Source organism: Coptis chinensis, chromosome 1 (genome assembly GCF_015680905.1).
Source record: "Coptis chinensis isolate HL-2020 chromosome 1, ASM1568090v1, whole genome shotgun sequence".
NCBI classification, from domain to species: Eukaryota; Viridiplantae; Streptophyta; class Magnoliopsida; order Ranunculales; family Ranunculaceae; genus Coptis; species Coptis chinensis.
In genome coordinates this window covers 6,860,364-6,874,076 of record NC_141456.1, presented here as the reverse complement: position 1 = coordinate 6,874,076, position 13,713 = coordinate 6,860,364, and the positions used below count along the sequence as shown (strand labels likewise).

Here is a 13,713-nt window from a genome sequence, read left to right as displayed (position 1 = left end):
GGAATCGCGTTTCATCCGCGCAAGTTCTATAAGTAGATTTTAGTTGTGTTTTTTTCCGCTATCCCGAGAAATAAAATAATACAATATTTAGTTTGTTTCCGCCCAAGCATGTATTTTCCGTTGTTATCTTTGCATTTTTAAGACTTGGTAATCAATAAAGAAGCGGTTCTTTCACTTCGTTCAATGGTATGATCACTACAACAAAATCCGGGCGAAATTACCACGTTTAATTTCGCCGCCTAAGTCGAACGCTTTTACGCCGCTTAGTCGCTACTATCGCTATAAACAAAATCCGGCGAATTACCACGCGAATTTCGTCGGTCCCTAAGTTGAACGCGCTTTTACGCTTAGCTTAGTCGTTACTATCGCTATAACAAAATCCGGGCGAAATTACCACGCTTAATTTCGTCAATTCCTAAGTTGAACGCTTTACGCCGCTTTTAGTCGTTACTATCGCCAATAAAATCCGACCGCGAAATTACCACGCGAATTTCGTTAGTCTGTTGAACGCTTTTACGCCGCTTTTAGTCGCTACTATCGCTATAACAAAAAATCGGGCGAAATTACCACGCGTTTAATTTCGTTAGTCTAAGTTGAACGCTTTTACGCCCTTAGTCGTTACTATCGCTACAACAAAATCGGGCGAAATTACCACGCGACTTTTAATTTCGTCCTACTAAGTTGAACGCTTTTACGCCGCTTAGTCGATTATCGCTATTAATAAAATCGGGCGAAATTACCACGCGTTTAATTTCGTCGGTCCTAAGTTGAACGCTTTTACGCCGCTTAGTCGATAATCGCTACAACAAAATATATGACGAAAATTACCACGCTTAATTTCGTCAATCTAAATTGAACGATTTTACGCTTTTAGTTGGTTACTCACGCTTATGTCAACATCCGATGACGCGTTACCCGCTTTATTTTTCGGGTTTCGCATCGGAAAGCATTTTTCCGCTCAATATAATTTTGCAAGCTTAAAGTTAGCATTGGGCTTTCATTCTATTTCGTGGTCATCTATATAATTCAACAACATTGTCGGGCTTTTCCACGTATGTTATCCGACAACACAATGATATTCAATTGCCAACACATACTTTATTTTATTCAAAAAGAATTTTAGCTCTATGGTATTACCAACGCGAAAAATCACATGTTCATTGGTTTGGGCAAATCCAATGGTTCCTTACAAACTTTTCGCATATACAACTCGCATAAATCTTTGTAATTCATCTTCTCACGCTCTAGTTCATCTCCCGCTTTCTATTAAAGTCTCTGTCAATTGTCTTACGGATTTATTCACAATGTGCCATTTGCACGCGATCTTGGCCAAGCCGCCGTTTAAATCGGTCATTCGCTTGTTATTTTTCTCACCTCTTTTTTTGCGCCGCTTAAGTTCCTCGATCTTTGGTCGCCACGAAGTGCCTTTAATTCTATCACATCTGCTTTTAAGTGTTTGTGTTCTTCCGCTATTTCACGGGCTTTCCCAAAGTCTTCAGATGATCTCTCCTTCGGCTTCTTCCGTCCGGTTTTTCGTTAAGTTTTTGTTTTCGCCTTCTAACTCTCTGATGGTTCCGCTTAACGCTTTGTTTGTCTCTTCCAATTTTTGGTTGAGTATTTTCACTTTCTATTTCTTCTAAGGCACATTGACTTCATTCGAAGGATATTTTTCTTCACGACTTTTTCATGAATTTCTTTTGGCCCGCATTTCCGCCGTTTTAACTCCGCGAAAAAAAATATGAGTTCATCATTTTTCTGACTTAAACACAAGTTTGCAATAACCGATAAAAATAATACTATCATACCTGGTTTATACTATCGAAGATCATTGACATTGCTCGTCATATTCTCCGATGTTCTCCTCGTGATTCGGTCACATTTTTGATATTTTTTTGAGCCCTTCCATTGGCGTAATCCCGGGCGACTCCTTCACTTCGCCTCTTCCTGACTTGAACATCTCTCGCTTCAACTACCAATTTCATCGGATTAGTGTTGACACTCATTTCTTTACCGCCCTAACGCAATTATAAAAAATCAACGATCAACTTACCATTAACAGATTCTCGTGGTTTTCCTCCATGCGTAGTATTACCCCGACGCCACTTGCCGCTGGTTGTTGGATTCGTTGTTCCCCGCATTTTGCTTTGCCGCTTATTTTCTTTCACCGACTTTGTGTTCATTGCACTATCTTTTGTCCAGATCACCGTTTTCATTCTTTTTCTCTCAGATATACCAAACCGTAACGAGATATTACATTTCACCACACTTTTACATATCTATGTTTTCTACGGTGCATACCTTTTCCTCTTGGTGTTCCGTATGTATTATATTTCGCCCTGATGTTTGGTGCATTGTAGTCTCGCCCCTCGAGGCATCATACATTGTACCGCTGGTTGTCTCTCTTGGTCTCCGTCACCCCGCTTTTCTTGTGGCACATCTTCTTTTGTACAATTCACTTTTTTGCTTGGCAAACTCAAAGACTAATTCTCGCCGTTTAACTCCGCTCCATCTTCTTTTTTCACTATCACCGCCGCCGCCGAATATTGCATTTCTCGAGACTCTTATTCTTCTTTGCCATTTCGCTTTTGTGTCTCCTTTTGACCTATCGGGCCGTTGTTCGATAATTCCCATAATTTCGAAATCGACGATATTATCAAAGTAGCTCGATCTACCAATCTTTCATCGAGCATTCATGAAAGAAGAACCAAGATTGCTCTCCACTTCCTTGTCCAATTCAATGTCCGGTAGCATACTCGCGATTTTCTGTTAGACACAAAAATAACTCGTGTTAGTCAACAAATTTACTCGTAGTATAGTTTTCAATACTTATGTTTTGGCTTACCTCAAATTTGTTCGCACTTTAAACTCGGCCGGATTCCACTTCCTCGCAAGCGTACGTAAATCTATCCCATCCGTGTATACTTTTGAAACCCTTTTAAAACTTCTATTTGAATCCTTGAATTCAATTTCAAATTTTATGTACCCTTTCGTCGAGATGGCTTTCGGTCAGATCAACGCCAAGATTTCTTGAGCCCCGAACCTTCTCGTTAAATTCATTTTGTAAACGGTGCGCTCGAAGATTAGCCGTAACGATATTGGCAGTTGTCCCGTGCAATTTGCCACCACTCCAAGAATTGCGCTTATTTCTTTGCTCAACGGAATTGCGCTCCTCGCAATTTAATTGTGTGTAAGCCATTACTACTTCATCTTCTTCGACTTTCGCTTCAAACTCGTGACACTTCATCCATCTCAAATTTCTCGAAGTCCTAGTATTTTCTCAGATTTCCTTAAAGCTACCATCGACGCGTTTCCGATGGTCGCCAGATTCTGCCACCTTCTTTCCACCTCACCAAGTCTGCGTTAGCTCACATCGAAGTTTTTTCTTCTCGATTATATTTCATCCGTATATTACGGTAGTTTCTACCTGAAAAAAAGCACATAACATCGGGTCAGATAGGTCGAAAATCGGGTCAGAAAGCTCAGAAACCGGCCCAACAAAACAAAATACAACTGGTCCCAAAACTTAATTAAATTGGGCCCAAACAAAACATTTAAATTACGACCCACACAACTTAAAATAGAATCCGGCCCAAACCTTAACCGACCCACTTTAGTCTTGACCCAAGCCCAAGCCCAAGTTCGATTTGTTATTATCGTTCATCTTCTAGCTCCATCACCACTAACAATCCGCCACCACTTAATCACTACCCACCACCGCCACCTTTACACAAAAGAACCCAAATGGGTTTGGTTCTCTCAGAAAACCCCTATCCACCGATACCCTCAAAACGCGATTTTGTTATACTGACAAAATCGAGGTCGACGCCATTAATGGCTCCTCTGGAGCTTCAACAGTTTTAAAAAAAAAAAAAAAAAAACCAATGAACTAATGCAAGAGCAGAACGTAGCAATTACTGATAATGCAACGATCATCACCGTGGATAGGGCGCGGAATTATTTTAAGCTTAGCAATGCTGCCTGATCATCACCGTGGTCTAAACCTCCAAACTCCTTTCTTTTCAAGCCAGTAGCAATTACTGATTCCAAAAAGCAAAGTTCTAGCTCATCCCGCAACCAATGAGTGTGGACGTTCAACTACCTATTCAAGATTTCCAAAACTCAGGAACGACTTTGCATGGGTTTGAGGGAATTATTCACGATCGATATACTTTAACTGATCACATTCTTACAGGAACTCGCAGATTTTGAAAAACGAGGATTCTAACCGAAACACTGAGGGAAAGTTTTCCAGCTGTTTGATCAAGTTAAACCGACTTGATCAAGAATTCATATTAGAAGTAAACGTGTATGACTTTTAGTTGGAGAAATCAAACCTGAGAATGTCTGTGATGCTCTACGTGCTCTTCGACCTGGTCATGCCAAGACCAAACTTCTTAACTCTATGGCAAAGGCTACAACGAAACTACCGAACGAAATGGACTACTCTATGGCTATAGATTTGGTTGTCCGCCTTCTCAGATGCGTTACTCTTCTTCTCTGTCAGTGTTTCTATCAAGGCCTTGTTGCTTTCTAATTAAATATGATATAAGATTGTGGGATGTGCGGATACAGCACTTATATAGGTTTACGAGGTTTTCCAGTGCTGGTGGGATTCTTCTCCAACTCCGACTTCATCTCTACACTCAATTCTTATCTTATCCGAACACTTTGAGTCCAATTACGTTTTAACTTCCTTTTATTATTATTATTACTATACTGCCCCTACGTTTAATTTTCAACGGTATAATCCAAGTATCGCTATTCCGCTGGCACGCCGTCCGTCAATTCAAATTTCAGATTTTTTTCGTGATTCGCTCGCATACAGTTTTCGGCAATCGATTTCTTTTGCAATTTTATTTCTGTGCATATTTTTTTTTTTTCTATGCCTTTTCGGCCTTCTTTTATTACATTGCGTCCTATATATCGCTTAATTTGACATTATGTCGCTTTCCGATAAATTCACGAATTTTTTCCGATTGTCATTTTCCTATCGTTTACGCTTCACACGACACTTTCAGATAATGCGTTAATTTGACATTATTTCGCTTCCAATAATTCACGAATTTTTTCCGATTGTCCATTTTCCTATCATTTACGCCCACACGACACTTTGTTATACATTCCGCCTTTGCTCTTTTTTATTCCAAGTTTTCCTTTGATTTTTTTCTCTTCTTTGCCATGTGAACTTTGTTCGCATGACAAAGAGGGGCGGTGTTTCGACCCCCCCACCTACGGGCTTAACGCCCATTGGTAGGAGTCTCTATTTTATTCATTTAATCGACAGGGCTAAAGCCCAATTTGCAATACCATGGATCAATGTATTAGGCCCATTAACTCATGTGTCTAAAAGGTCAACCTTAGCCACATGGCTTGCCACTAATGTACATTGATTTATGTCCGATTCATTTCTTATCAAAGAGATAATTATCAGTTGAGAGTTATATTCTATCACAATGACTCAAGCTACAAGAATACTTGAACTACAAGGATTCTCTACTCTACCTATATAAATACATATCTATTTTTCATTCAGAACTACGTTCTTGAGACTTGATCCCACTGATAATTTGGGTACGTAGGCAACCGCAAGGTACAGTCTCATCATTCCCCCGATCACCATCATTTTTCTAATTACTTTTCTACGTTCTTCGTCTTTTTCATCAACACTTGGTGTTTTGATCATATTTGGTCGAAACATTGAGTAACCATTGAACTGTGGGGGGTGGTGACCCATATGCATGACACTGTTTTACCATAGTTCTTCTTACAAGATAATTGGAAAGACTCTGAACTACAAAGTATGGAAAGGTCTTGGGTCTATCCAAAAATGTTTCAAAATGTGGAGGGTGTCTTGCCAAGGCTATTGTGAATGAATCTAAAAGATTTTTTTTTTAGACCTAGAACTATCTAGTAGATGTTCATTGGTGAAACTCATAATAGTGATGTTTGTTTTAGTTGTCATACGTGATAACAATTTTGTAGATACCACACTATTATTGAATGTCTTATATGCTAATTTTATTTGAGGATGTGCTTTCTGTGAAATTGGCATAGAGTGGTTGGATGTTCATAATGAACTACATAAGAGGATCCCATAATTTATGAATAAGAAATTTTGAAGACTATCAGTGAGTATATCTACCATTCACGGTGATGATGTTTATATGTTTCTTGAGGAAGATTCATTAACCTATAAGGAAGTTGTGTGTCTATGAGAAGTGTCATTTTTGAAGGATACAACTCCTATAAATTGGACTCTTGATTTATTGGGGGATCTATAGGTTGAATTGGATCTTCAAGAGAAAACTAAAACATGATAGTTGTATTGCAAAATACAAGGCTAATAATAATAGCCATGGGGTTTCACTCAGAGACAAGATTTATACTACTTTGGAACCTTGCTCATGTAACTAGAATTTCTTCTTTAGAATTCTAAAGACTCTAGTTGAGTAGTTGTGAGGAACTACAATACCAAGTAGTACCAGGTGATGAGCTTAAGGTATACAATTTAGTTAAATCTTTGTATGAGTTGATTCAAGCGCCTATAAATGGCATGAGCAATTCAACAACATATTGGTGTCGTATGGATGTCAAAGTACCGTTGTTGATAAAAATGTGTCCTTTTTTTAGAGTAAAGCAAGGCATATGTGTTAATCTCTCTTTGTTTAGATGATTTAATATCATGAGTGCTAGCATTGAGAATGTGTATGAGACAGAGAAATTTCTATTTGAAACACATAATAGATCGTCATTGAAAATGATAGTTCATTATGTTGTTAAACTCATTTCTGTAACTGCTATATTCAGTTGTTCAAATGTTGACGTTTGAATATGATTGAAGCCCACATCGTACCTTAAACCAGACCGGCCGAATGGTTTAGAGGAATTTCGGGCACTACATAATTGAATGACTGGTGAATATAGGAATTATAACTCATATTGGTCTTATTAAATTGTTTTAGCACGTAGTAGAAATATTTTTCATTGAAAAGTATGGGTATTCTGATAGTAAGCATGCGTTAACACCTTTTGTGGCAAATATCCATCTTATGAAAAATAATCTACTTGTGTTTTCTCATACTAAATATGTCAATATCATTGGTAGCCTATTGTACTTGATGAATTATATATGTGAGACATGACATTGCCTACATTAATGGCATATTGAGTTGATAACCCATTGTTTTTATAATAAACATTGGATGTATATTGTCAGTTTATCCAAGTATTATAGCGGAGCCATTGATTATGGACTTATATTTAGTAGATTTCCATCATTGTTGGAAGGGTAATGTGTTATAAACTGGATCTAGTAATGTTTATGTGTTTACCCTTGGTGGAAATTAAGTGTCTTGGATATTATCCAAGCTAATTGTCTTATAAAAGGCATGTGATGATGTTGAGTGGGTTAGCAACCTCTTGGCAAATCTTCCCATTGGCTCTAAATAGCCTCCTGATGTGTTTATACTTTGCAACTGTCTCATTGCAATAGCTAAGACATAAAGAATATGTGCAATGGGAAATGTATATACATAAGTATGAGATATAACTTAATCAAGCAGTTGCTAGAGATTATGTTAGGTCGGACTTAGTTTGGCCACATGTCTGACCGCACCACTTATTTGGAGGCAAGTGGTTATACGTCGAGGGGGATGGGACTTATGCCCATATATAGGGCAACACTGACGGCAACCCTACCTATGTGAATGGAGATCCCATGAAGTAGGTTCAAAGGGAAAAACAAGTCACTTCATTAGATCTGCAAGATACTATCGTCTTATTTATTTATGAGACGCGTCTCACCCTATGGCGAGATGGTACTATAGTATACTTTGTATAACTAGAATTGCAATGAGTAAGGATGAGTTATTTTACTCTTCTTTGAAATCCATAGTCCATTTTATAATGAGATAGTGTATTTTAATTGCAATGTACACTTGATGGATATCCACCCACGTGAATGTAGAATTGGGTTAGGTTCTTATGAGTATCACGGGCAAAGTACTAGAGCATTCATGGAACACAAAGCAACGCAAGGGCCAAAAAAGCCAACACCCTCGCAGGGCATATAATGAAAGAGCAGTATGGGTGCATGTGATCACTTTTACTACAAGGGAATGTTGGTTCAAATATTTTTTTTAATCCACCACTTTCACGTATTATAAGACATGTTATCCTATGATTGGTTCAAGCCCGTAAAGCACCAGTATTTTATGCATTGTTTTTTCGATTCTCTCTGGCATTTAGTTAACCCATTTCTTTTGTAATATCCTATTCCAAAATAGTGGGGGACTATTAGTATTTTGAAATAGTGGGGGATTGTTGGAATCTCTTGTGTATGTCTAAATACTAGTGTGTGTGTGCAAAGTGGAGGAGATGAACAAATGATATTCTCTCCACTTTAGTGCATAGTAGATAGTCCCACATTGGTTATCCATCACATCGGGTCGGGGTCGGGGTCGGGGTCGGGTTTGGGCTTGAGCTTACTGTTGTGGGTAGTGGTTTAACCAATTGCCTAAACTTGTTTTGTTTTTTTCTTGAGCAACAAGTTTTGGTGTTCTATTAGGAGTTGGTCTCTCTTCCTTGTCTGTTTAGGAGACCGACCTAACCTCTATAAATAGGATTGTGAATCCATAGAGGGGAGAGACTTCATCAGAAACTCATCTCAAAGAAACAGAAACTATAACCTATCATATTCTTCTTCTCTTCTTCCTGTAGCCGCCAGAGAGAGTTATATTGTTGTTCTAGAGGGTAGTCTGTTCTAGTGCAAAGTCAGACTGCTGTTAACCATTGAATCCTGTGAGGAAGACGTCACTGCTGCCTTTCTGCACCATTGGAAGGGGTGAAATCTTTCCTTAAGGACAACCTAATCCGCATCTTGGTTATTACCTGTTAATTCTATCATTGTCTATTGTTCCTTCTGTTCTACTTTAGGTGCTGTGTTGATACAACTATTCTAACAGTTCCCACATAATACACATCTAAGAAAAGTAAGAGAGTAACTAGAAGAATTGAAATAGATGAGTAGTTTGATTATTGACATATCTAGCTCACTATATGTTTGCTAGCTCCAAGATACTGATTGGATAGCAGTCAGTCGTGTTAGGAATGTAACATCTCTTGGCCACAATGGCATTAACAGCTTGAGTAGGATGGAAGGCATCCCAGAAGATGTACTTATCTCTGTTTAGACATGGCGGTTGCAGGGGAAGACAGGTAAATAATCCTCCATACCTTCCAATTCCACAGCAGGCTTGGTTTGGTACTCTGAATCCTACAACATCACATAAGTCCGAACAAAGTTATTAAGATCTCAATAGTCCGTAACTTTAAACCAAAATAAAAATTAATGAACTTCTTATATTGGCTTTGATTTGTAAGTGTACTAACCATATCTGAAAGGGTTCTTAATCAACTCGGAGATAAAACTGTAGGTGTCCTGGTAGACAAAAAAAGACCCTGGTAGGGACGCATTGAGCGTCTTCATCATCTGTAGAAGCCGACCGTTGAAAATCTTGGCCAAATTATTGACCCTTTGGACACAACCATCATTGCCACTGGACATGGATAATTGACTTGGGGCACATCCTAATGGTCCAATACCAGTCAGCACAATCTTCCTTGCACCTAAGCTATGCAATAGCTGCAAAGACGACAATAATCCCATTTTAACCACAAAATATATTTTTTCTTTAAGAGGAATTACTTGAAAATTGACAATGTCGATCTAGGTGGAATATTCATCCCGGTAAGAAAATTGATTAAGTATGCAATTATGCATTAAACAGATAGTGTACTGACTGTATGTTATACACTTATACCAGACTACCACACATATTACTTTCTAGTTTTCCACAGACTATCCATGTTACGTGGTACTCATGATTCAAGAATTATCCAAAACATAAAAGTTCCATATAAAGTTGAAAAGGTAATGAAGTTACAGATATAAAAGCTGTTAAGAGTGGTTATGTCCAAATTAATTTCTGAAGCGTATATAGCCAAACTTGCTGCCTGGTTAGGTTCATTATGCACTGTAATGATGCTAGGATAGTGCTCTTACAGAGTTACTGATTCAGTCAGCATTTGCGAGCTAGAGGGTGATCCTAACCACTAAGATCACCTGACTCAGTGCGTAGTTCTAATATAGGGAGAAAAATAAGAGTTTCCTCCTATAGTTCAATACTTCTATGCGAGCACTAAGCAGGTTTTAATTTTCAAATGAAGACTTACAGAGTACTACAGAGGGTGAACTTCTCAGTTCTGTTGCCTGATGACTTCAGTATAATTTTCGGACTTTCTTCCTTTGGAGTAGCTGTACATGGGGTAGTACTCCCAATTAAGTCCCAAGATGTTTTAATATTATCAAAGAAAGAGATATCTATCTGAATAAAGAAGGGGATGGTGCCTAAGAAACTTAAGGACACTTTTTTAACTTTGAGGACTAGCTTGGCCATAACTTTCAACCCATCACTTCCAAGTTCCAAGTTTCCAACACAAACTAAATTGTACAAATCAGACTTTGCATATGTTCCCAATCAACCATGTTACTATGTTAGTCACTACTTGGAAAAAGGCCGGTTAAGTAGAGTACCGATATTTGCTGAGAGTATGCCGTGATGAGGAAATTAGCAAACTGATCACCATTGAACATTTGGCTGGTTGAGTAGAGACCAGGGAGGAGATAATTGTTGATGTAGTCATTGCTACCAATATTGATGAGGAAAATGGATCTCGCAAGATAATTGGTGAGCGCCTCGCGAGTCTGGAATAAAGGCGGTAAATCCATATTCACTGTCTTCTCGAACAACAGTAGTTGACCACTGAATGATAGTCTTGCACCCTGCATAGAAAATGAAATGTAAAAGAAAACTTTTGGCGTGGCAAGCATAAATGCATAATATATGTAACAGAGATTTCTACAAAGATGCAATCCCCGAAGAAAAAAATACAATAATAAAAAAAACTAGAAAAAGGCAATTTGCATGAAAATAGAAGACTCAGAAAAAGGGTGGTCTTACATAATTTCTTCCGGTCTCCTCAAGTATCCCAGCTGCTGCTGATGCATAGTTGAGTCCATTGAGGATATTTCCACCTCTTGCAGATGGACTAAAGTACGGTAGTATGAGTGGTAATCCTAGGAAACGAGCTGTAAGTCGACACAAAACATGAACACAAAAGGTAAGCACCATCTACAACGTTTTTGTCAGTAGGTGTGTAAAATGGAATTGTGCATGGCGTACGGTACAATAGTCATGCACTATGATCCAGTCATCGAATACTACACATTCTTATATTTACTGAAGCAAATAAGCACATTACCACCATAGTCCACGACGGTCAGACCATTGCTAAAACGACCAGTGGGAGAACCAATATCAATCCCATAAGGTGGATAATTTGCGCGTGCTATCGTGAGAATATAGTTGTTGTTTCCAGTATCAATCAAGGAGTCTCCGAAAATGAAAAAAGCAGGAACAAGTGGTTTGGGTTCAGCATGGATAACATGAATATCTCCCAACAGATTTACGAACATCACAAGAACCAGTACTAGCAGTTCAGTTGGAGCTCTTACGCCACTTCTCTCCATATGTGTACGTCTTTGGTTTCTTAGTTCAGTATGCAGAGGTGATATAAGAAACGCATCCATGAATGAGTCTTGTACTTGCAGTGTGGGTAGCCATCTGGTGGTTGTAAGTTTCCATCACCTGATCACCCTTTAACTCTCTTACTAATTCCAACTGTTGCACCTATGTCACCATGTGAATCTGTTGTCTATAGTTGGTACTGTTTCTTCTAAGTAAAATAAATGTTTTGTGTGCCAACTTTAAATGAAGTGCATAAATCTTAAAAATGCCCATCATGGTCAGTAAAAGCTCTGCCTGAGGAGAATAACTTCATCAGTACGTGCAGCATGATCTGATCAGACCTAACCCGCTATCCATCTTATTCATGGAAAAAAATGGCCGAACAATGGTGCAAAAGTAATTGTTGGATTTGAACTGTGCACAATTGACCATAACTTGGAATTTTATCATAATAACTTATACTATTTTTTTTATATTCAGGATAGGTTCGATATACACATTTCAAAATCGAAAATTTGTAGTATATGAAATGTACCCTCATGAAGAGCCAAAGACTACTTGGCAAAAATCTTTACACTTCCATTGGTTACGGTGATACACTAATACTCTACATAGGCTGGTCACTTGGTTATCATGTTGTCCTGGATTCCATTGGTTTTGAACGAAATGACCCGTGACCGGAACAGTCAATAGTTCCGTTCCAATTTCAATACTTACCTGTCCTTCAAATCATCCCTATTGAGTGTTGGACAACCAACAATAACAAAAATAGGAGCTGTACAATTTGGAGCAACTGAGAAGTAATCCCATATGTGCAAAGTCAACATTTGCAATGAAGGGGTAAAAAATTAGGTCCATATATGTATTAGTCAAATCTTTGATATTGCATGTGGCCACATCTCAAGTAATAAAAACTAGCTTATTCTGTAGAAAAAGACAGTTAGGCTAGATGCAGAGTAAAGAGTATTCTGAATTTCAGACTAGATAGTTTGGGCTTCGGACACACTTCAAGGCAACACTCACAATTTCTATTGATAATAATTTACTTGGATTGAAATTAATAGGTAGAAAACGTACAATAATTAGTCATGTTCAGCACTAAGTAGTACCATGAAGTAGGCCTAGGACCAGCTGTTATTCAAGCCACCCTTTCGTGTTCCCCTGCAATGGCTTGATCAGACAACAATTCTTCAAACGTCATTCATCACCACTACACCCCACAAGACAACTCAGCGTTCCCAAAATCTATTTCATTAGATGAGTCCAACTATACCATATAGGCTCCTCTCATGCAGATGCGTATTGGAGTAAGGGGAAAGATTGGTTTTTTGACTAGCGCAAAGGTTGAACCGGATATGAATTCGACCGAATATGAAGTTTGGGCAACAGATAATGAAAAGGTGAAAAGTTGACTTATTGATTCTATGGAGATTTCTCTTATGAATCGATATATTAAATCTTTTACTTGCAAAAAGACATTTGAGAGGCTGTGGAGAAGACCTTCTATGATGATTCTGATGAAACTCGAATTTTTGAATTGAATACGAAGTGTTTTGAAGCGAAGCATAATAGGAGACATATTCCTTCCTATTACAACGAATTGGTGGCCATGTTTCAGGAGATTGATCAAAGGGTGACCTCACAGAATAACAATGTTACAGCTGTAGTCCAGGACACGTCAACAATGTCTAGATTGCGGGTTCATATGTTTTTACGTGGACTCGATTCGGAGTATGATCAGGTGCGTGGAGAGATTCTTCGCAAGGACCCTAAATTTTCCTTGGAGCAAAGCTATGCTTACATTCACAAGGTGCAATCGGAGATCGAAACATGCTATGGGGCGCGCTGTATCAACTGAATCCTCTATCTTGGTTTCTCATAGCAAGACAATTACTCCACCCGATTTCTCTGGTTCTTCACGCCACCCTAAAGGTAAATACAATCCTTATGCAGGTAAAAAGTGCAGTGTTTGTGGAGAATTGGGTCATAGCAAGGAGAGATATTATGAAGTGATTAGCTATCCTAATTGGTGGGACTTCGCAAAGAGGCCACGAAAGAATATAAGCAAGGGTGCCATTGCTAATGCTGTGCATGGACATCCAGACCATGCTTCGGCTAATGTAAC

General features: G+C 38.6%; 1 protein-coding gene across 1 annotated transcript; it reads right to left on the bottom strand.

Annotated features, from left to right (window-relative positions):
• Positions 1-8,994: 8,994 nt before the first annotated feature.
• Positions 8,995-11,798, bottom strand: LOC147521748 (GDSL esterase/lipase 7-like). Its single transcript, XM_086559138.1, has 5 exons — positions 11,323-11,798; positions 11,022-11,149; positions 10,595-10,843; positions 9,391-9,643; positions 8,995-9,274 (listed from the first exon to the last, which is right to left on the bottom strand). The coding sequence occupies exons 1-5, from the start codon at positions 11,648-11,650 to the stop codon at positions 9,054-9,056; spliced, it is 1,179 nt and encodes a 392-aa protein (XP_086415264.1). The 5' UTR covers positions 11,651-11,798; the 3' UTR covers positions 8,995-9,053.
• Positions 11,799-13,713: the final 1,915 nt, after the last annotated feature.